The sequence below is a fragment of the Anarhichas minor genome, unplaced genomic scaffold (genome assembly GCF_050575085.1).
Source record: "Anarhichas minor isolate MPS153535 unplaced genomic scaffold, ASM5057508v1 ptg000040l, whole genome shotgun sequence".
NCBI classification, from domain to species: domain Eukaryota; kingdom Metazoa; phylum Chordata; class Actinopteri; order Perciformes; family Anarhichadidae; genus Anarhichas; species Anarhichas minor.
In genome coordinates, this window is record NW_027466486.1 from 5,599,172 (window position 1) to 5,620,808 (window position 21,637).

At 44.3% G+C, this 21,637-nt stretch overlaps 1 protein-coding gene across 1 annotated transcript in view; it reads right to left on the reverse strand.

Annotated features, from left to right (window-relative positions):
- Positions 1-21,352, reverse strand: part of meis2a (Meis homeobox 2a) — a 73,959-nt gene extending 52,607 nt beyond the window's left edge. Inside the window, exons 1-7 of the mRNA XM_076108388.1 lie at positions 20,533-21,352; positions 19,822-20,048; positions 18,140-18,281; positions 17,812-17,862; positions 17,337-17,387; positions 16,682-16,831; positions 8,240-8,354 (exon numbers count right to left, since the gene is read on the reverse strand). Coding sequence (XP_075964503.1) covers positions 8,240-8,354; positions 16,682-16,831; positions 17,337-17,387; positions 17,812-17,862; positions 18,140-18,281; positions 19,822-20,048; positions 20,533-20,544 — 748 coding nt within the window. The 5' untranslated portion in view covers positions 20,545-21,352. The remainder of the gene's footprint in view (positions 1-8,239; positions 8,355-16,681; positions 16,832-17,336; positions 17,388-17,811; positions 17,863-18,139; positions 18,282-19,821; positions 20,049-20,532) is intronic.
- Between the last annotated feature and the right edge of the window lie 285 nt (positions 21,353-21,637).

Consider the following 21,637-nt stretch of genomic DNA (forward strand, 5'->3'; position numbering starts at 1 on the left):
ACAAAAATTGTATCGAAGAGAATTCCTGTGCCAAATGGCTTTCATTAAAAATAAATCAGCTTCTGCTCTTTTAGGGGGCGGAGCGTGACACTGGTAAAAAAAAAAGAGGAGATTGCAGCATTTAACATGCAAGTTCTGCCTCAGAACATGGAAAAGTGTGTAATTGGAACAACATTTTAAAAAGCCCAGGCATCGAGCTACCCCTGAATATCTTACTCCTTTTCATCTCGCTTTCCCTTTCTCCTTTTTCCTCTTCCTTCGTTTGATATGGTGTTTGCTTGCTTCCCCCTCCAAACATCTTCTCTGTATTCTGCAAATTGATAACCCTCTAAATGAATTATGGTAAATGCATAATGAAGGTTTTCTCAGCTTCAGCCCTGCAGCCAGCCAGGATGGAGCATCTCGTTTGGCATGTTTGATTCGTTTTGTTGCGCATTTAGCCCCAGTGTTCCTTCAGAGTGTTCACTGCTTGGGGCATGTAAATAAGAAATTATCCTTGCTGACTAACATGGCTAATACCTCCTCTGGGGTAATCAAAAATTATTAGATGCTTGCTTCCAACAAACATTAGGGCTCATGGCACTAACTACTGTCAAATTGTTCACCTCCGCCCGCTCCCCAATAGCCATAAAATGGGTGAACAAAAGTGATCAGGTGTGGAAAAAGCACTCTGGCTACGTGGAAACTGAGAGACCGCGGGACTTCTATTATGCCTAAAAAAGCAGCCCTTGGCTTTAAGAGTCATTAAAGCATGTACTAGAGTGGGAATCAGACTAGAAAATGAGCTTATCTTGCATAATGCCCTCAAAAGCTTTGCATAAACGTGAAAGATGTGCGCGTGAAAATCAGCGGCAGAGAGGAAGAACTCGGATTGTAACACACTTCCTTTATCATCCTCCCACTCTCTTGGACGGTGGCAGCATGGTTAAAGCACTACCTGTAGGGTATAACTGCTCTGCTCAGTTCCAAATACGCTTCAGTGTGTAAACCCTGGTATCTACAAGAGAAAACCACACAGCAAGTGAACAAGCTATAGCTGGCCTTGCTAAGCCACTCGACTCAACCGCGTGCTGTCTTTTGGGAGGGACCTTTGCTGTGATGTGGGGTTCGGATATTAGGGGGAGGAGAATTGGGAGGGTGGGGGTGGTGGAGGAGATTAAAGAGCCAAGGGAGGCAGAAGAAAGGCAAGAAAGTAAAAGAGCACAAGGCCCATTGGTCAAACACAAAGGGGGAGAGAGGGAAAGGACATTTGAAGTCAGGGTTAAACTCCAAATAAGCACACCTTAAACGGGCCTGTGTAAGCTGGCAGTCAGGGTTTTTGGACTTTCCCTGCAGGTGTGCCTTTGACAGACTTGGCCTCCATAACCTCTCTCTGATCTAGAATGGGGCCCCGGGTTGGACACAGAAAAAAAAACGGTGGCATCTTGCTGCCTCTGCCTCCCATTCTACGTCTAATGCATTCACACACGCATGCTTACACTCTCTGTAAACACACACACACACACACACACACACACACACACACACAAACACTGCCAGACAAGGGGAAAACAAATCTGGTGAGGACTAGAGCAATTGGATTATCACCTCTTAAGGGTGACTTCTTGGCTGACCCCCTTCAGGCTAGCCTGCTGAAACAAGACAGAACATTTCCTGGGAAAACACTCTCCCTTTAAAGAACTGAAGCACCTTCATCCTTGTGAAAATACAGCGGCGGCAGCATTAATGGACGCGGAAATGCCCTTTGGGGCATGCGCTCAAATCCCTTTTAGCCATATTACATCAGACCCCTGTGCACACCTCATCATCACCACGTGCACTGGAGTAATCAGCAAAGGAACATGGGTGTGTAAACCCGCTGTATAATGAACTGATACAACAGCACGGCACTCTGCCTTTGTTTTATGTCCCAGCCTTTGGGTAAAAGAGAGGGAAGGTGACTCCCCTCCTTTCACTGTAGTTCATTCAATCATGATTACTTCCCTGCAACACATTTCTCTTTCTGCTTTTTAATTATGCTCAACTCAATCTCAGATAAGCTGGTCTTCATCTACTTCTCTGAGAAAGAGAAGAAAAGAAAGAGAGAGAGAGAGAGAGAAACAAAACGTCTCCCCCAAGCTTTCCCTTAATGGCGCAAAACAGACAGACATTCTCCTCAGCTGCTGTCAGAATAATCTGGGTAATTTTTTCCCTCTGTTCTCCAAACATTAGTTTGCACATTAGGCTGACCCAGTTAATGCGCCTTTCCTGCTCTGTAGGACCCAGTTCCTGGCCAAGCTATAGGCCAAGCTGGGTTGGGCCGGGTCGCGCTATGGGGCCTGCTCATGATTATGGACCAGGGGGACCAGGCCCAAATCAGAGCCGAGGGAGAGGAGAGAGCGGGAAAGAGAGGAGTGGATGGAAGGAGACGATAAGAGGAGAAAGCTTGAGCTACAGTGCGGATGGAGTGGCGGGGATGTTGTGGGTTGAAGACCATGTTACTGGAAGTGGAGCTGACTCTAGTGGCAGCCCGCATCCTTTAACAGTTCCTTCGCTTTTGCTCTTTTCATGTGTGTTTTGTTTTTTTCCTTCTCGTGATCTATAGACTCTCAGAACGCAACACGGGGTCAGGAGAAACACAGAGAGACATAAAAAAGGGAGAGAAGAGAGCGGAAAGGAGGAAGGAAGGAGGGAGCTGAGGGAGCTGATCATTCTCTTTAATCACATTTTGGATGAGGGCCAGGTAGTCTGCGGTACTGAGAGCGAGACAGAGAGGGATGAGAGAGGAGAGGAGTGTGAGGGAAACGGCGAGAGAGGGAGAGAGGGAGGGAGGGAGGGAGGGAGGGAGGGAGGGGGGGAGGTGGGAGAAAGAAAGGTAGAGAGAGATGGAGGAATAAATGGAAAGAGAGGGAGGGAGAGGATGAGAAAGGGACTTATGGAGAGAGGGAGAGAGGGGATGAGTCTGAGAGCAGAACCCCTTGAAACAGCTTGAAGTGCAGCAGCGCTTAAGCAAGAGTGCACATGTGCCCACTAATTCTATGTCTATGTATGTGTACGCAGGGGAGAGTGACAGCCGTTCCCGTAAATGCCTGTGAATGCTGAATCCAGCAAGAATCTGGTGTTAGGGCAGAGGCAGGCAGAGATCCATTTTAAAACTATGTGCATTAACTATACTTTTCCCCATAGATTAAGCACTCCACATGAATAATTTAGCCTCTCTTATGCTAATGGGCTCATGAAAGTATCCCCTCCGTACCGTGTTTTCTCCCCCTCCACAGCAACTCTTCTCGGCTTTCAACAATGGCCCTGCCCCTTCCCAACAAACCATCAGGCAGACACACTGCACTGTTTTCACAACAGACACCTGACTAACATGGGGCCGACGTGTAGTGACAAGGCTACCATTGCACACAGTAGCTCGTTGAGAAACGCTGGCGCATTGTTGTCCTCATTAAGCAGGTATATCTTTTAGATTGTTTTCCTGCTTAAGTGAAGTTTACTTGCTGCCACTAATGGCGAGATGCTGCAAGTTATGGGTTGAATGGCTGCACTTGGTGTAATGATTATGTGATCGCTGTTGCCATTGAGCTGGTTTTTTAAGTGGCTGGCGAGGCAGACACTTTCTGCTTCGCTGTGGTTCTATGTGTTTTCTTTCGGGAGGGGAAGTGGACATATCCTGTGTGTTTATGTGTTTCTTTGGCCCTTTTTTTTTTTTTTTTTTAGTTCAGCCTCTGCGATCACACACTGAAATATACCCAAGCACATATTTACAACACATTCACTCCCTTGTTGCTTCAGCATTGTGTTGTGGTGAGGTGGGGGCACTGTGTAAAAATTATCAGTGCTCCAACAGCTGGGAGTGAGAGCCATGAAACAGCAGGGCTTGGGTCTGCTTTATTGTTTATCTGTTGTTTATGGGCCAGTGTTCAGCTTTAATTACTACACTAAATTAAACTCTAACAGGCACTTAGAGGGAACCAGCTAACATACGCACACACACACACACACACACAAACTATATATATTTTCTATACACCTCGCTGATCACTGAGCATAGGCTACTAAAACACAACAAGGCCTCCATCTCGTGTTTAGCACAGACTCTGCTGATCTTTCGGTTGTGGTTAAACTTTTTTTTGCTTTTTTTCCTCATCCCTCATTTTTGGGTCTTTCTGAGCCCTAAGTTAAAATAAAAAAGGAAAGCCAAAGGTCTGGAAAATGCCAGATTCAAAAGGCCTTCTTCATGCTGGGACTCTCTGGGCAGACACGAGGAGTCGTGTCCCCACCAGGAATGACCCCCCTCTGGTGAGCTCAACCACAAAGACCTTGCTGAGTGAGGCCCCTGGCCAGGGCCAAGGGAGCTCACCACACTCCCCACGTGTACACACACCCACACACACACACAAATGTACCACAATACCATCAAGCGCAGCATGCTCCCTTGGAGCCGAACACTCAAGCTCTCCCTCTCTTCCTCCCTTCCTCTCTCCATCTCTGCCTCTCCCCATCTCTCTGGGGAGTCTGTCTATCCACAGAGCGTGGGGATTGTTAAATTGCTGAGAAAATGTACAAAATGCTTTCTCCTCTCTTCTGTTGAGCCTTCTCCATCCACAGTAGAATGGTACAGAAAGCCCCTTTTGCTCACCACTCAAGATGTCAACGTGGATTTTGGTCTTCATGCATAGCTAATAATTGCAAGTGTGGACTGGAGCTGAGGCATGCACACACACACACACCCAGACACACACACACATACAGCAAGAGGGGAAAAACATTACCTACCGTACTGAATCAGTGTTTTGGATATACAGTTCATGACCTATAGGGCATTTGACTCTACTGTGTTTGGTGTGGGCACACATGCAGAGTATTTCATCAGCTGCTCCATCACACTTTGGGTGTTTTAACATATTACGAACACCTGCTTGGAAACTAATGCAATATTAAGGCACGTACATTCATCAAGTTTAGCTCCCTGCAACTGATGTCTCTTGATGTTTCTAGACAAGCTTGGAGGAGTTCCAAAGGACTGTTAATCAAAATGATGTGCAAGCAGAGCCAATGAAGTTATTGTGCGTTGCCTTCTTAACCTTCTCCCCAAAAAACGCGGATATTTGTTTATCTAGCGAGAACATAGGGAGTCAGTCTGTAAGAGTGAGTAAGTGAGAGTGCAGAATTTGCCCTGAGGGTGATCATTCATATTTTCTTTTTTTGGAGGGAAATTCTGAGAAAAAGGGAGAAAAAAAAAGGTCTGTTAAGAGCAGGGGGTGGGGAGAGGTTACAGATCTGAGTATTGTACTGAAACCTTTTTCATATGTGTCAGAACCTTAACTGGCAATCTTTACTCACAGCTATGAGCATGCTTCACCTTGGTTTACGGCTTGACAATAAATTATTCCACAAGAGGGGCGATACATATTTGCGCACTTGTTAAATTGTTTTTTGGCACAGGTTCAGAGCAATGCTGAATGCTGAGATACAAGACGGAGATTTGTGGAAGTTAACTGTGTTCACAGCAACCATCCTGAGTCCTGTATGCAGAGATTATACTGCACTAAAAAGGGAAAGGACGACACAAGTTACAACTTTCTACTCTTCGGAGTCACATATTCGACACAGGGACATGGACATTTTTTCCAGCCACAGGCACACACACAACACACCTTTCAAGAGGGAAGATGGCGGAAGAAAGTTGTTGTTTTTCTTGGCAGCTGAAGCAAAAAAGTAGTGTGGGTCTCACGCACTCTTTCTCCCCCCCTCCTCCTATATCTCACTGGCTCCCATCTTATTCTGTCTTCCTCAACTGATCCACATCGTCACCCCTTTTAACAGGGGCCAAGCCGTTAAAGACCCCATTACTGAAGTGAGGCACACATTTCACATTTTCTCTGTGGACATGAGAGTGTGGACTACAAATTTTATGTGGAAATGTATTGAGATAGGAGGCGAGTTCATGCGTGGAGTGGAGTGGAGTGGAGTGGCGTGGAGGAGAGGAGGGGGAAAAGGTGGAAGAGGTTGTGTAGGGAAGGCTGTGTCAGAATGGAAGGGCCAGAGTCGGGAGTCAGTGAGCGCTTCAAGCGTTAACGTAATTGCAAGAATGTGAAAAATGAGGCGGCGGGGCTCCCGAGCGGAGCGAAAGGTCAGAGCATGCCTCACACAAAACAACTGGCTGGAGGACGGCCTCATTAGACCATTAAATCAGCTGCCCTCTCTCTCTCTCTCTCTCGCACTTTTTTCTCTTTCTCCTTTTTCTCGCTCTGCATACTTTTTTATTCCTTCTCTACTCTTTCACCTCTTAACTTCAGTGTTTCTTGCATCGCTTTCTTGTAAATCTCTGCATCTATCACATACTGCTTACTTAGTTTTTTTCTATGAAAGATCTAGCATTTAGCACTCTTCAGTGGAGGTCAGGCTGTGGCTCTGATCTAGTCCAGGCCTATCTTGGCCCCGTGTGCGGTGCTGTACCGTAACTGTCTTTGGCCCGTATTGATCCGCTGTTACTGGATACGGTGGGGAGAGGAGTCGATAAGTGCTCTGTGGATTACAGGTCACTTGTACTTATGTGTGTAAGATAATCAATAGGCAGTGCATTTCTTTCTCTCACCCACCCCCCCTCCTCTCTCTGTTGTTCCTGCAGTCTTCATCTCCCATGCTACTTGCAATTGCAAAGATGAGTGCAAAAACTGCTCTCTGTTGTCTGACCTGCAATCATACAGTGTTTTTAGGTAATACTATTATTTCCATATCACAAAATCAAACACCTGATTTGCTGCAATTTCTCTCTTTCTTTCTTCTTCTCTCTCTCTAACTGTTCATTTTTGCTCTTCTCACCATGGAGGGGGCGAGCAAAATGGGGAATTATCATCATCAGGATTATTTAAGTGTCATATTATTGTATTATTTCTTCATTATGCTAATACTGTCAAACAGGCGCTTCCTGTTGCTTAGCCACGGCCTAGCTATCATCAACTAGCCTGTGATCCAACTCGTCCTGACACAGCCAGCCACAGAGGTCTGCTGCAGGTCTGTGGTCAGTAATGGTCCAACTGCTGTTTCTGTCCGAAGAGGAGAAAATGATTTAAAACGGCTCCACCACAGACACAAATCCCATCGATACATTTGATCGTTAATCGACAAAACGATAGCTCCGAACGAGACGCGGCAAGCGGCTTCAATGTGTGAGCGAGCTGTTGTAAGTGTGCATCGGAGTGTTTGAGCATGTTTGTGTGTGTAGAGGGTGTGATGAAATTTCATGCAAAACCGTGGACACTGCCAGAGGGCACACACGGATAAAGAAAGAGACCCACAATAACACACACACACACACACACACACACACACACACTCTCTCTGCCGCCAGTGAAAGGAGATCTTGGTGCATTCAAAACAGGGAGAAGGCAAAAAAAAAAGGAAAGGCCAAGAGCTCATCATCTGTTCTCGTAGTTCAGGCAGCAGTTGCATTTTATCAACAATTTTAACCTCAAAATGTACTGATGCTCATCCTCACCTCTAAATTCAACTACCAGCATAAGCTTTGGATAATTTACACGTCAAATTTGATATAGACCGTGACAAAAACACAAGGCAGATAGCTGTGACTTGCACGAGCTATCTGTAATAATTTCAAATACATTAGTTTTGAAATGCATTATTACTGTTTGGCAGGTCGTGTACTAGATAACAGAAGGCTCACTGACACATAATTAGGGGCTGTTGTGTGAGCAAAGTTAATATGATTTAAATGCAAGCAAGAACTGGCAGAAACATAGTATTAATCACCAGCTTTTGTTCAGCTCTCTAAATAGCAACATTTTGGAAAGCCCTTTACCAGGTTGGTGTATTACAGTGGCTGTTGCTCGCACTTGCGCGTGAGTGTAAAAGTGGATAAGCGTGTTCATTTTTAGGTGTGACTATGTGTTTACATGGACGCCAGTCAAAAAGCGGGATAATCCAATATGCAAAAGGAGGGACTGGGACATATGTGTATAGAGAAATGTGCCATCTATTCACTATAGATCTCACACTAGACAGGGTTAAAGTGAAGTGTTGGCAACTCTACCCATGCATGATGATTAATATGAACCGCATGGACCTGTGCACGTATCTATGTCTGTTTGTGTGTCAGTGCTTGATTGCACAAGTCTACGCATGTATAAGTGTGTGTGTGTGTGTGTGTGTGTGTGTGTGTGTGTGTGTGTGTGTGTGTGTGTGTGTGTGTGTGAGAGTGTGCATGTGCATGTCCATTTCTGTGCTGGCTCACCTTGTTCGCTGCTGTTGTCACCGCTCTGTGAAGCGTGTCCCCCGCTGGAGGGCCCCGGTGTGCCGGCTGAGTGTGTGGAGGTGGCGTCATCATGGTCTCTCCAGGAAGCTGGGTTCTGAGGTTTGAAAGGAGAGAAAAGGGAGCGTGGGATCCATCCATCCATCCGTGCATCCATCCACATTCCCGGTCCAAACCGCAAACCAGGAGCAGAGAGAGCAGGAAGAGGGGAGGAGGGGGAGGAGGGAGAGAGGGAGAGAGAGAGAGAGAGAGAGACCATATGAGTATGCTGGAAAAGTGAGTGACATCTGTAAGAGTCTACAGGCACTGTGAAGGTCCTTGGCCTGCTTACATTGTCCGGGCGAGGCAAAGAGCCCCGTTGCCTATTTCCCCGCTAGCAGATAATCAAGGATGCCACTAAAATCACAGATGAATAGAAAGAAACTAAAGCACTAAAGCAGCTGGCAATAAGTCATACCACTGGTTATCAAAGTGTTTCATAAATGCATGAGAGCAAAACTAAGCTCTGTTAATGTGGCATTTGATTTTGAACGTTGCAAGTGGAGCACTTGTGAGTAATTGTCCAAACACATATGGCCGAGCCCGGTGGAGTTCGTTTACACCATAACCAATTGAGACTTCCGCGTCAAGTGAGAAATATAGAGGTAAAAAGTCCAAACACACCACAGCCGCCATTAATCATTACCACTGTCAGAAATGAAAATAAGATATGACAGTGATTCTCTTGCTAATCTGCCAAAAATGTGCACACGCCGACAGCGAGATACACGCACGAGGCTCGCAGAACTACACTTACGAACACATGCTAATGACATAATAGAGCAAGAACTATAAACACACATGCACACTCACTCACTTTTATATATACAAACGCATGCTGCAAAAAAAAAGTGTTAAATCTCTGCTGGCTAGCTTCAAAGAAATGTCCATAAACAAATTCATAGCTTTTAAGGCGTCTTTTCTTTGTTCCTTCCCTCCGTCCACAACTCATTTTCTCTCCTTCTCCTCCTCCTCTCTTTCCTGGTCATTCCCACTGCCCTGTCGGTGCACACAGGGAAACGGGATTTTCTACTGTACAGGAAAGGCTTTATCAGCGCCACATGAAGGCAGGCTGGAGGTGGAATTTCCTCTGCCATTCAGGCAATAGAGGGACAGACTGATCACGTCATTTACTACACACACGCGAGCACGGGCTCAATCAAGTACACACTCCAAACTGTCTCTCACACAGAGTTGATGCAGCAAAAACAACCCCAGCTAGTCTTTCCCAATTTAATCTGTCACCTGAACATGAAAACAAAATGTTGGCGAACGTAAGCCCAACGTTGTCTGGGGCCCCCGAGAGAAGCGCCCCTTGAGCAGAGCCCAAGGCAAACAAACACAGGCCTGCACCAAGGCTTGCCACAAACCTCAACCCACTTCTCAGTTCCCGCTGTGTTTTTTTTCTCTCTCCCTCAAACACACATAAACACATATACATACATACATACATACAAAAGCAGAGGGAAAAATGTACACGCCACCAAATATTCCAAGAAAGAGACCGTTTTTTTTACCATTTTGTCTAACTTCAGTTCCTGATGAACTTCTTTTCCCTCAGCTTCCGCCAGAGAGGAGCCTGCCCGCCTGCTTTGGTGCCCCAGTCAGAGTGAGCTGTACTGGTGGAGGACAGACAGAATAGCGCCTGGAGACTAGCGGAGGTTTGCAGGGAAACGGAGGATACAAGACAAGCGGCTGCCGAGCTTCCCTTGGGTGTGCGGTCCTGATGTGCCGCTGCTTGTTCTGCCGCGGAGGCAAGGCTTCTGCTACGCCTGTGAGCAAGGCCCTTTTATCTGCTAAGTTTTTTTGGGGGGGAAGGAGGGCTTTTTTCTCAAACAGCTCGGAGCTGAAAACAGCAGACAGAAACACACAAGGTCCTTCAGACCCTCCGCTCCACTCGAGGCGCTCTCAGCGTCAGCTGTTCACCGGATGGCAATCAGATAAAGAGCTTGGAGATTTGCTCAGAAGAGGGTTACGAAGAAAGGGCGAACAATGGCCCATGCGTGGGCTTCAGACCTCCAGACTGAGTGAAGAAAAAGTGTCCCTGCTCTGAGAGGGACGGATGATTGTCATGTGTTCACTCTATGGGCCACTGATCAACACATGGTGTGTACTTCATGGGAACGAGGGCTGTTGTCTGTTATTCTCAACACAGCATATGCTGAGTAAAATCGCTAATGTGGGAATAGCCCATCGACCCTCTGTCTAGTTTTGCCTGGGAAGGAGGTGAAAGTCCCACACTCCCAGAGTGCATCATGTATTTAGGTATACTGGGCTCGGTGCTCTCCGAACAGGGGCTGTTGTTGTTCCAAGAGAAGAAAATGACTGGGTTCTACTTCCTCACAATGAGACACGCTGCCAGCGAGATACGAGACAGACCTGGAAAAACTGTGCTCGCTGCTCTCACACACTCTCGCTCTCTTGTTCGCTCTCTCTCTCTCTCTCTCTCTCAAACACTTGCCAGCTATTGCCACAGCACGGTTTTAATGCAACAGCCGAATCGATAGGACTTAATTTAGCTATCATTGCAGAGTAATATGTCATTTTTAATGGCGCTAGCACTAAATTAAATTCAAAGATACCTCAGCTAATGGTGTAAAAGGGAATGATATTTTTGCTGTGATTTGCTACCCTGTAGGTTTAATAGGCCTGTATTCAGGGATGGAGATAATGCTTTGTTAGTTTCTTTCTTATTAGGCAGAAAGCAGACCTCAGCACTTTGTATGACCTAATAATAATAATACAGTGGATACTACGCCTAGTGCATATACGCAGTAGATATCTTTAATGAAGCACCCTCTCCTTCTTTTAATACCTGTAAGGCACCTCTCATTCATAACCCTATCTGCAAAACAAGACAACAAATATCACAACAAAAGCGTTAACTTTCCACGCACAACAAGGCGACAAAAGCAACAGCCTTTCCTCCCCATGAATAATTTAGTGAGCCTCTCCGAGCTAAGGAGGGTGCATCAACAGACACCGCACCGCGCAACACAAACACACACAACCATTTTGTCACAACCCTCGTGGGTCTGATAAAGTTCAAACAAGTTGAAAAAAAATAAAAAATCATGTCACCCAAACAGTCTCCTTCAACCTACACAAGAAGTCCTCTGAAAAGAAAATAGAGGAAGAAGCAAAAAAGAAAAGAAGGCCTCTAGCCCATGTGACTATTCCCTGAAGCTGGGCATAATTAGGAGTCAAACATGGTTCACTCCATGCTCTTCACTAATTGTGTTAAAGAGCAGTGTTACCAGGAGGAGGAGGAGGACACCAGCAAGCAAACGCACATACATACATGTGCAGGCAGGAACGCACACACAGACACACACACAATGAGTAGATAGAGAGGAAGACACAAAAGAAGCGTGGTCTCTAGGGACAGCCTTTTCTATTTGCTGGGGTTAGCAACTGGCAGCTGATAATACAAGTTGTAATTAATATAAAAGCAGGAGACAATATGGGGAGGAAGGCTTGTAGTGGAGCCAGGCCACAGGAGAGCGGGAGAATGCTGCCGCCTCCTCTGCTCCCGTCCCCTGTTTCTCATTTACAAACACCTGCCTGGCGCAATCTCACTTCCCGCCCTGCACTCTGCCTACATCCCTAGGAATTTCAAATAAAATAGATTTAGCGGAATCATTGAATTTTCCTCAAATTCCCCTGGAACCCGCAGGAAAGGGAAGAAATCTGTTGGCGTAGTAGCAGCGCGAGGTGAGCCGAGAACGCCTCGCCTAGTGTGTGTTTGTGTACATGTGTTGCAATGACACTTGCAAAGGGCAGCTACAGGAATCCTGTGCTGAATATGTACAGAATCGCTGACACACCAGAAACACACAGGGCCGTAAATCCCGAAGCCAGCTGACATTTCAAGACACATCTTGCTACACAGCATAAACACAGAAAAACACACATTTCTGTTGGGTTGAGCACGTAATTATACACAGCCTCGTTGGAAAAGTGTAGGTGCACCTCTATTGAACAACCGGGTATTTACAACACCCTCAATTATCAAGAATATAAAAAGTCCTAAATATAGCAGCTAATAATTCACAGGAAGATGTTTTAAGAGACACCTGGGATTGAGTGATTGTATTTATGCAGCAAAACTTTCTCTGAGGCAAAAACAACCTTTTCCACTGTAGTGAACAGCACATGAACACACATCAAAAGGACAATTCCATAGTGTGAAATGGCATGAATATAAAACGCACAAGTCACAATGGATAGTTCCACTTTTGAGTTATTCCTTGTAACAAATAACCCTAAAATATGAGCATGTAAATACACACTCGGTGGCCACTTTACTACGTACACCTGTAGAATCTAATGCAATCCAATACCGCTGTTCTGCCACAACATCTATTATTATGATGCCAATAATTCTGGGTTTGTTTTGTTGACCTGAATATTATTATCTTTGTTCATTATTATCTTTGTAAATGTAGAATCCATGGCCGAACTATGAGTTACTGTGTGTACATTTAACTGTGTGTTGCATTTCAATACAAGTCAACACACAGGCCTCCGTATCCGAAAATGATCCCGAAAATAACGCAGCAGCAGTTTTCTTTATTGCAGTCATTTACAGCACGCATGCAGTTAAAGGAAGGGAGTGTGGGAGATGCAACAAGTGAGCCTCGCCTCTCTCTCTCTCTCTCTCTCTCTCTCTCTCTCTCTCTCCAGCCGCGGTAGCGATGATTAGATATGCCTGCCAACAGGGCCCTGCCTCTGAGCACTAATCAAATAGGAAATGTTAAGGCCAGACATCCCACCATCACAAAACAATTGTGTGGAACAGACAGAGCGGTCCAAGTCAACGCTGCACTGTTTTCACGAGAAGGGGAGGGAGAGAGATCCAAACGCAGCCGGTCCCCGAGGAGAACAAAGCTAGTTGAATTAGAACACCTCCAAAACTGAGAAATTCCACGGTTCAGCAGGTCCGCTCGGCCCGAGGGCTCTCTGTCCACAGGCGGAGAGGCTGTGTACGCGCTGCACCGCGCACTACAGAGACACTACAGAAACAGGACAGTATACCGAGCACCCGTCTCCGCTGATATACACTGTAAATCACTGCATGGGCACAAGATGAATTATCGCTATTACTTGACCAAGTCTGTGACATCACCATGTCTGACCAATTGGTGTACAGCGCTCAGAGTCTGGACCAGAAAATCAAATGTAAACAGAGAAAGCTTCTTTTTTCTTTTTTTTTTTTCTTTCCAGCCATGCAGGGTGAAGATAAGCTACACCCTAACCTCTATGGGAACTACCATCACTCCCCGAGGAAAGCTCACCAAAACAAAGCGCATGAGACCGGCAAATCCTACACACTTTCTCTCTAACAAATCTGAAACTATGCAGAAAATCAAAGAAGCGTAATGCATATGCATGGAGGGAAATGAAAAGCCTTCTGCTAAAATGTAAGCTTTACTCGAGAAGGGGCACAATAGCACGAGAAGACACAAAGGCTAATTCATTAGAACAGATAATATTCAGACACTGTTAATTCTATTTGCCTCCCTAATTGGATGTAGCACAGAAGAGACAGAAATGTTATTCATTAATTAAAAGACAAGAGAGCGAACCATTGACAAGCGCACACACACTGTATCAACCGTTTACAAATATACACTGCTCTGGATTTTTCTTCCCCCTCACCCTTCATGTGTAATACAATATCTTTTATTTTTTTTTTCCTCTTTCTTTTAATTGGGATGGGTTGATCTGAGGAGGGGCGATGAGTTAGGAAGCCTTGGGTGGGCTACATGGTTCAGATAGTCACCGCAAGCGAATAAGGGAAATCAACAGTGTCAGCAAGGCCTCATCCCGCTCTCACTATACCATAATCCAATCATCTCAAAGACAATGCTGCATTCAAGTGTGAATAAATCGGTGCTTATTATGCTCTGCTGTCAGGTATGAAGAGGAGAGAGGAGGGAAACAGAAAGAGGTAAAAAAAAAAAAAGGAAGTAAACACACACACACACACACACTCACATGCGAACAAACAAGCTCAACATGCTGCCTCCTTCCCAGTGAAGAGCCTCATCATCTCCAGAAAAACCAACTTTCACCAAATGAGATGTAGCCCGGGGCTATATATTAAAAATGCATATCAAAGCAAAGAAAAATGGACGTGAGAGATTCTAACTAAATAAATTAGCATATCTAACTATCAAACCGCCTTTTCCTCCTCCATGAGAAGCGAGGACAGAAATGAATAATAAAATAGAGCCAAATACAAATGAATAAATAAATCAAGACAAGAAGGACATGCATTGCTTTCCATCCAGCGGCACAGTTTTGCAGCCAAATGCATTTTTGAGCATTGTTTCCAATATTGTAAACACATTATAGGCATGAAAGAGCTGGACCCCTTTCAATTAGATATGGAAATGACTGCTGAGGGAGTTAACTATTTACTAAAAAGGCTTTCAGCATCATGACCGCAACAGTTTCACTTTTTGCAAATATTTCCACTGCAGCCTCATGACTGCATGCATGCTCTCACACAGTGTAAAGAAATAAGGCACTGTCGTCTTGTTCATGAAAAAAATAACTATTAGCTGGAGAGTGTATATGTTTCCATAACATGTACTCAGCCATTATTAAAATCACTCTCAGCTCAGACAGAGCTCTAAAAGCAAACTAGAAGAAGAAAAAAAAAAAAAACCTCTTCTGCTTTTGTCAACTTCAGCCCAGCAGTGTAATAAAAAGTTCACTGGTGCCACAGAAGTTAAATAAATCCCTCAAAAGTTAAATACCTAATGAGGTGGTCAGTCCAAATGGCTCCAAGATAAATGGCTTGTCATGCAACCTTCTTTGTTTATTACTGCTCCTGATTTGCTTTATTGGCATATGTCATTTTCTAATTATCAAAAATATTTCTCACAAGTGGACTGATGACAAAGCTGGTGTCTGAGCACTGGAGGCACCATTGGAAATTGGCTTGAGTATCAACCATCTGCCATGAAACTAAACAGGCTAGTTTATCTAATCTCTACAATATAAACAACAGCATGCCTCATTTCTACACTTGTGTTGGAGGAGCACAATATTCCCGTTTTGACCGTTTCTCAAACCAACATCGGCATCTTCGGTCTAATAGCGTTTTAATTCACCTTGTGCGGTTGCGCTGCGCTGCGTGGCCATGTACACGCGACGGGCTTTCAGAGGGAATCCACCGCTATTAGGCCTATAGCCAGACCCAACAGATGTAGCGCTCTGACTTTGCATAACACTTAAATCTGCTTTAATTCCTAATAGGCTTGGCCTTGTGCTGCACAGATATTAACTAGTCACTTACTCGCAACAGCTCGCTCGTTTGGTTTTTTTCTACACCAAAACATTAGCTTCATCACAGGCATGCAAGACGCAATAATTCACAAATATGAACTCAATAACACACAGTCAACTCAATCCATATTGCGCGTGGGGGGGGCTGTGATTATTACACCGAAAATGCACGATTTAAACCAGGTAATCGATCTTCAAATTTAAAGCTACTGTACTTCAGGTGCATATAATTGAATTCAGCATTATGGAGCCTCCAGCCATAAAAGGGGGGAGAAGAGGAGAAAGCCGCTGCAGAGCAAACCGCACGGCAATCAATACGAAACAATTAAACACATTAACATCAACAGCAATGGAAGGCCTCCAGACGAACCATCAGATGCCTTGTGAACTTGACATTGATGGTAAGCCTTTAGCTCTGAGATCTATTTCAATAGGCTACCACTTTCTCCACCTCTGCAGCAAAATCCACAGCTTTACGCAGAGGCCATATCCAGCTCCCACAGCCCCAAATATAAAGCCCTTTTCTTTTTAAATATTGGCCTAAAGCTACAGCTTACCGCTGATACCCTGCTTTAACATTAAACCTGCGTAACAGATAATTGCTTCACGTTTTTTTTTTCTTTTTTCCAACTCTCCATAATGCACGGCAGCGATTTGCACACGCGCACACGCAACCACTAATGCACTAGCGCGCACACACACACACACACAAACCACGAGCACGGACGCATTATGCACACATGACTGCCCCTAATCAAAAGACTAAAACAATAACTCAGTCTATTGTATCACATCTAGCTTTTGACCTTAGAACATCGATCGGCAGATTTTCCTTGCAGAACAGAGCATGCTCTATTTACTGATGGCACAGCAGGGTCACACACTGAGCACAGGCTAAGCAGCCCAAAAGATGCCATTATGACACACATCAAACAAATCAGAGTATTTCTAAAGCAGCCGATTATTCATAAGCATTGTGTTTTAAAAAATGACACATGCTGGGTGTTCTCTATCAGCAGCGGAGACGCACGCAGACACGGACAAAAACAGCACAGCACATATAATGAATGGAATTCTGTTACTTACGTGATCTGCAAGGTTAGTCGACGATCCCGAGAGCTCTTCGTGATCTGATTTTGAGTTGCCATCCCGTTCGTCAATAACTAGGTCTATTGGCATTTTTCCTTTCAAACAACTGATGTACCGGTGGCAAAAATTGTCGCAGAGCTCGTGCACCTGGAAAAAAAGGAAGAAAAAAAAAACACGGTTTTTTTCAGGATGGGGGAAACGCTTCAGCCAGTCCAAGAATAACTCCAATTAATGGGCATTATCGGCGTCGAGGAAACAATAGTGAAATTGTTGCCGAGCTTATTATTCTCCCGAGACTCGAGCAACAAGTTGAACGGCGAAAAATAAACAGCCAACCTGTAAGCTGGTGGGATAATATGCAGTTGAAACAAAATCTGCGGATCGATAACATTGTGCAACGTGACCAAAGAGACTTCTAGTTTATCAACGGTCACACAACACTTGGCTAAATACAATTGCATATTTTATGAAAATGAAAAACCTGAAACTTTCTCCCAAATATATGTCGGTTTATTTTTTTAAATATCTGCTAATAACTACAGCACGTGCGCTTTATATAATATCAGTCGCATTTATCCAGGGTGTTTGTGCAGATGGCAGCATGCGTTTGCCACAGATCAGACTGAAATATAAAAAAATATATTATATTTACCTTTTCTAATTCCAAGAGGTGAAATCGTAATACTTGTATGGCTTGTATCATCTGGAAAAAAAAGGGGCCAAATAAACACAGTTCATATCACATCATTTTCAGGATTCATGCTTTTTTACACGTGTACAGTATTATATGATCATCTGCCCGTCATAACACTATGGAGTGCACCACAGCCAGCGAGAGCTACATATTTTTTACATATTTTTTTAACTCTACAAGGAAGCTGTATTTCTGGTCATCACACACTGGTCAGCTGGGTCACTTAGACGGGAAGACTGAGCACTGACAGCGGCAAATGTGGTCACACAGCTTCACTTCAAAACTGATCTGACATCTGTGCGGAAGTTTAAATCATATGTTCAGTGTGTGCTGCTGCGGACACCCCAGAGCATCCCAAAACGAGGCAGAGTATATATAACCGCGTCGAAGCGGCAATTATTGAGAGACAAGAGAGGTCAAAGTGTGCGCTTACCAAATTGTCCAACTCTGGATTTGATGAAAATAAAGGTTTTTCTGCTCGGACCTAAAATAATACACCAAATGTCAAAGTTAGTTTGGCATGAAATGTGCGGAATATGCGTCTATTTCTATCATGAAATGTAACCTGATAATACAAAAATTATCATTAATGAGTTTGTGTTAAGTGGAAATTCTCCAGCGAACATACACTATTCATTGGGCTAATCATATCAAGGGAAACTTTTATTGCAAGAAAAGAAAAAAGAACCAGGCAGAAAACTATGCGCCATGACGCAGCCACAACATCCAAAAATATGTATTTTTAATATTTCGAAATTGACCTGTTTGGCAAAGACTGCAATGTCCTCATTGAAGGAGTCTGAGGAGCAGACATCGCCGCCTGCTACGCCGGGCTCCCTCGGAGTACACGTCGCCAACTCGCACTTCTCAAAAACCAGTGCGAGCAGTGGGAATAAAGGGTGACTGCAAGAGGGGAAACACAGCCTGAGAACAAGCAGCACACCGGCTCCACAATGCCCACTGCAAAAAATGTCCCGACCAACCTACGTATCTGTCGGCTCTAAAATGTCTCTATATACATTTATAAACAGAACACAGTTGGATGAGATAATTTCACTTTCATCCCGCTGCATAGCTGTTACACACTCCTCTCTAAACGAGTGGCGGCGTTTTAGAACAGGACTGTCAGCAAGTAAAACAATAAAACCTGGATTCAACAATCTTTTTAGGAGTTTGTTTGGACTTGGACGCATGGGTAAACACGCATCTGGGATATTTTACTCATCGTTTTGGGAAATGTAAGGATTTTAGACTCAATGTGTTATTAATCGCCATGTTGAGACTGACATTTTTTGCAGTGCAAAGTAGAAACGGCTGAGAAGTCCACAAAACTCGACAAAAAAAACAAGACTGACGCACTCTAAAGCAGTCACCGGGAGTTTAGAGAAATTATACAGTCTGCATAAAAACTTGAAATTAAATATTCATTTTTGCAGAGTTACCCTACAGACGTACTGAAGCACCGAGGGCTTTGCGATTACAACGATGGCTCTAAAAGCGAAGGAGAGGTGACTAAAAAGAAGTATACTGTTCCATTAACATCGTGAGACAAACAGTCAGCAGAATACATTTTAAAAGCTAAATTATAATTTCAGAATAAAATGTTATTTCTATAACAAATGTTTGGCTTCATTAAACTGCCTTCAGCTCCATAATTTATGGGATTTAGATTCGTGTCAGTATATAAAAACGTGAAGGTAAACTATTCCGTGAGTAGAAGAGATGAAGAGGATTTACTCTGCACTACACCCCAGATTATGATACACTGTGGATTATAGCACTTTCTGAGTAGGTGTGTTTAGTGAGCAACGTCTGGAAACATTTTTTTTCTAAGTTTTGCATTCATCAGTAACAACGTCTAATTACGTTTTCTTTCATTATTTGAGGATAATGTGATGAAAGTATAATTATAAAGACACAAGGTGCGTTGTAACGCGCGGTGTGTGTGTGTGTGTGTGTGTGTTACTGCAGACAATATCTGAAAACATTTGAGAAGTTTTCTACAGGCAGCAATGACAAGGTTTAAATGAGTCAAAGCTATTTTAATTATCAACAACTAATAGTGGGCAGTAATATTAAAGCAAACTTTATAACGTGGAACAACTGTTGTGATGTTGAAAAATATATATTCTTGAATTATATTCCCATGTAGTCTAGTCTGTGACTTCAGGGCTGTAAACAGAGAGCTTCCATATTATTTTATAGCTTGTATTTCATGCTCGAGGCTTACTCTTACTTACTGCAGGCTTCGTGATGCCTTCTACAATGCGTATATAATTACACATGGACAAAACGGCTCGGACCAACAATGGAGCTCTACAATTGCGGTCGAATTTAGAGGTGGGAGAGAAACTCCAACAAAACTCACTAATAGAAAAGCTGAAAACTTCGGGGGGTAAAAATATAAATATTGCACGCATGTTTTGGTTCATGCAAACCTTACCCATAAATTTGATCTTTATCCCTCTTTAAAACGTCGTTGACAGCAGAGCCCATGCTGGCGGGCATAACGTTTGGATGAGGAGCATGGGCTCCGTAGTGCTGGCTGGCGTGCAGCGGCGGTCCGTGGTTCAGGTGGTGGACCTGGGGAAGCGGCCGGGGAGCATGCGGGTCCCCGTACATCGACGCCGAGACTCCGTCCATCCCACCGTAGTGGGCCAGCTCATCGTACTGGGAATAGAATCAGAGCAAAAGTCAGCGGGCTGCCCGGTTACTTTTTAAACAAATGTGAAAAGTGCAGGAAAAAAAAGCATGCCGTCTCGGTTTCAATATACGCAAAGGAGCTCTAATAAGCTTTGAAAATGCGCCGTAGCCAGCGCGAGAAAAGTGCCACATATTATATCTAATAAATTGTCGTTACCAAAAACATTAGAACTTAGGTGCTCCCCGAAAGAGAGTTTGGTGGGTGAAAAGAGCGAATTAGTTGGGAGTCTCCTGTGAAACTGATCCACGACTGTCGTGGAGGCTGTCGGTAAAAGCAGAGGCTGTCACTTTGCTTGAAGAGCAGGGGCGCTGCAAAAAAAAAAAACCGTCAAATATAGCAGCTTTGATATGAATACTTTGTGAGTTTGCCACCACCCGAGAAGAGGTTATCGATACGAGTGCCTCCCTACAGTGGATTTGAACAGGTAAGTGTAGGAGATTTAAAACCTACCCTTTGCGCCATCAGGCTGCGCTCCAATAAACTCCTGAATCTGTCGTATATTTAATATCCCAGTCCCGTTTAGAAAGTGATTTAGAGGCAAGATTCCTTTTTCAACCAACTTTGCGACTTCTCCTATTCGCCAGTGTGGTTCAGTTGAGATCGTAGCATCAGGGAGTTTTGCAATTTTTCTTGTTTTCCCTCTTTCCACGGAAAAAAAAGAAAAAATGCGCCAAAGTGAAGGTTACAATCGGCCCATCAACAACCTGCATGTAACTAAACTGTCGTGTCTCATGGCTTTTTGCCACTCCAGCTGTCAATCAAAGCCAGAGGTTGTCAAGGTAATGAATGAATGACGGTTGGTGATGATGTTCAAGAGAAGGACGAATCTTTTTAGTCCGTTTTCATCCCGCAAGTCCGCGTCTCCTTTAATGCCTCCAGATCGCTATCTTGTTTTATTATCAGTGTAAAAAAAAAAGAAGGGAAAAAAGCAGTAGAAATTAAGAGATTGCGATTCAGATCTCTCCTTTCTTTCCCCCGTAGGTATTTCGTCTATCTGGCGAGACTGAGATGAGTGAGTGTCAGCGAGTGTTGGCAGGTTGGCTGCTAGCTTGCTTATAGAAACAGAGTCAGTTCGCAGCGCTGAGCGGTGGGCGAATGAAATGACGGATCCCGGAAGTAGCGGTGGCCATAGCCAGTCCTACAGCAGCTCCAGAAAAGAGAGAGGAGAGACCAAATCTTGTGATATGCAGAGTATATGCGAGGCACAGGGACGGCTTCAACTCCACACTGGGGGTAAAAGCCAAACCAACACAGCTCCAACTCCCACCCAATTCTTTTTTTCGCCGTGAAGAGTCCTAAAGAAGAAGAAGAAGAAAAAAAAGAGAAAAAAAAGCAGAGAAGGCTGAATGAAGGTTTCCCAGCGCGGACACTTTGGCTGCAGATCCTCTGAGTTCAATCAAACACAACACAGACTGAATTCAACCACATGAATCATGATTTTGAGTGAAATAAGTTGAGTTTAAAGCAGATTTACGCGGGATGCATGCAAACTTTTACGCACGATAAAATGTGCCATGAACAAAAGGTAATCCGTTGAACTTGTAACCATGCATCC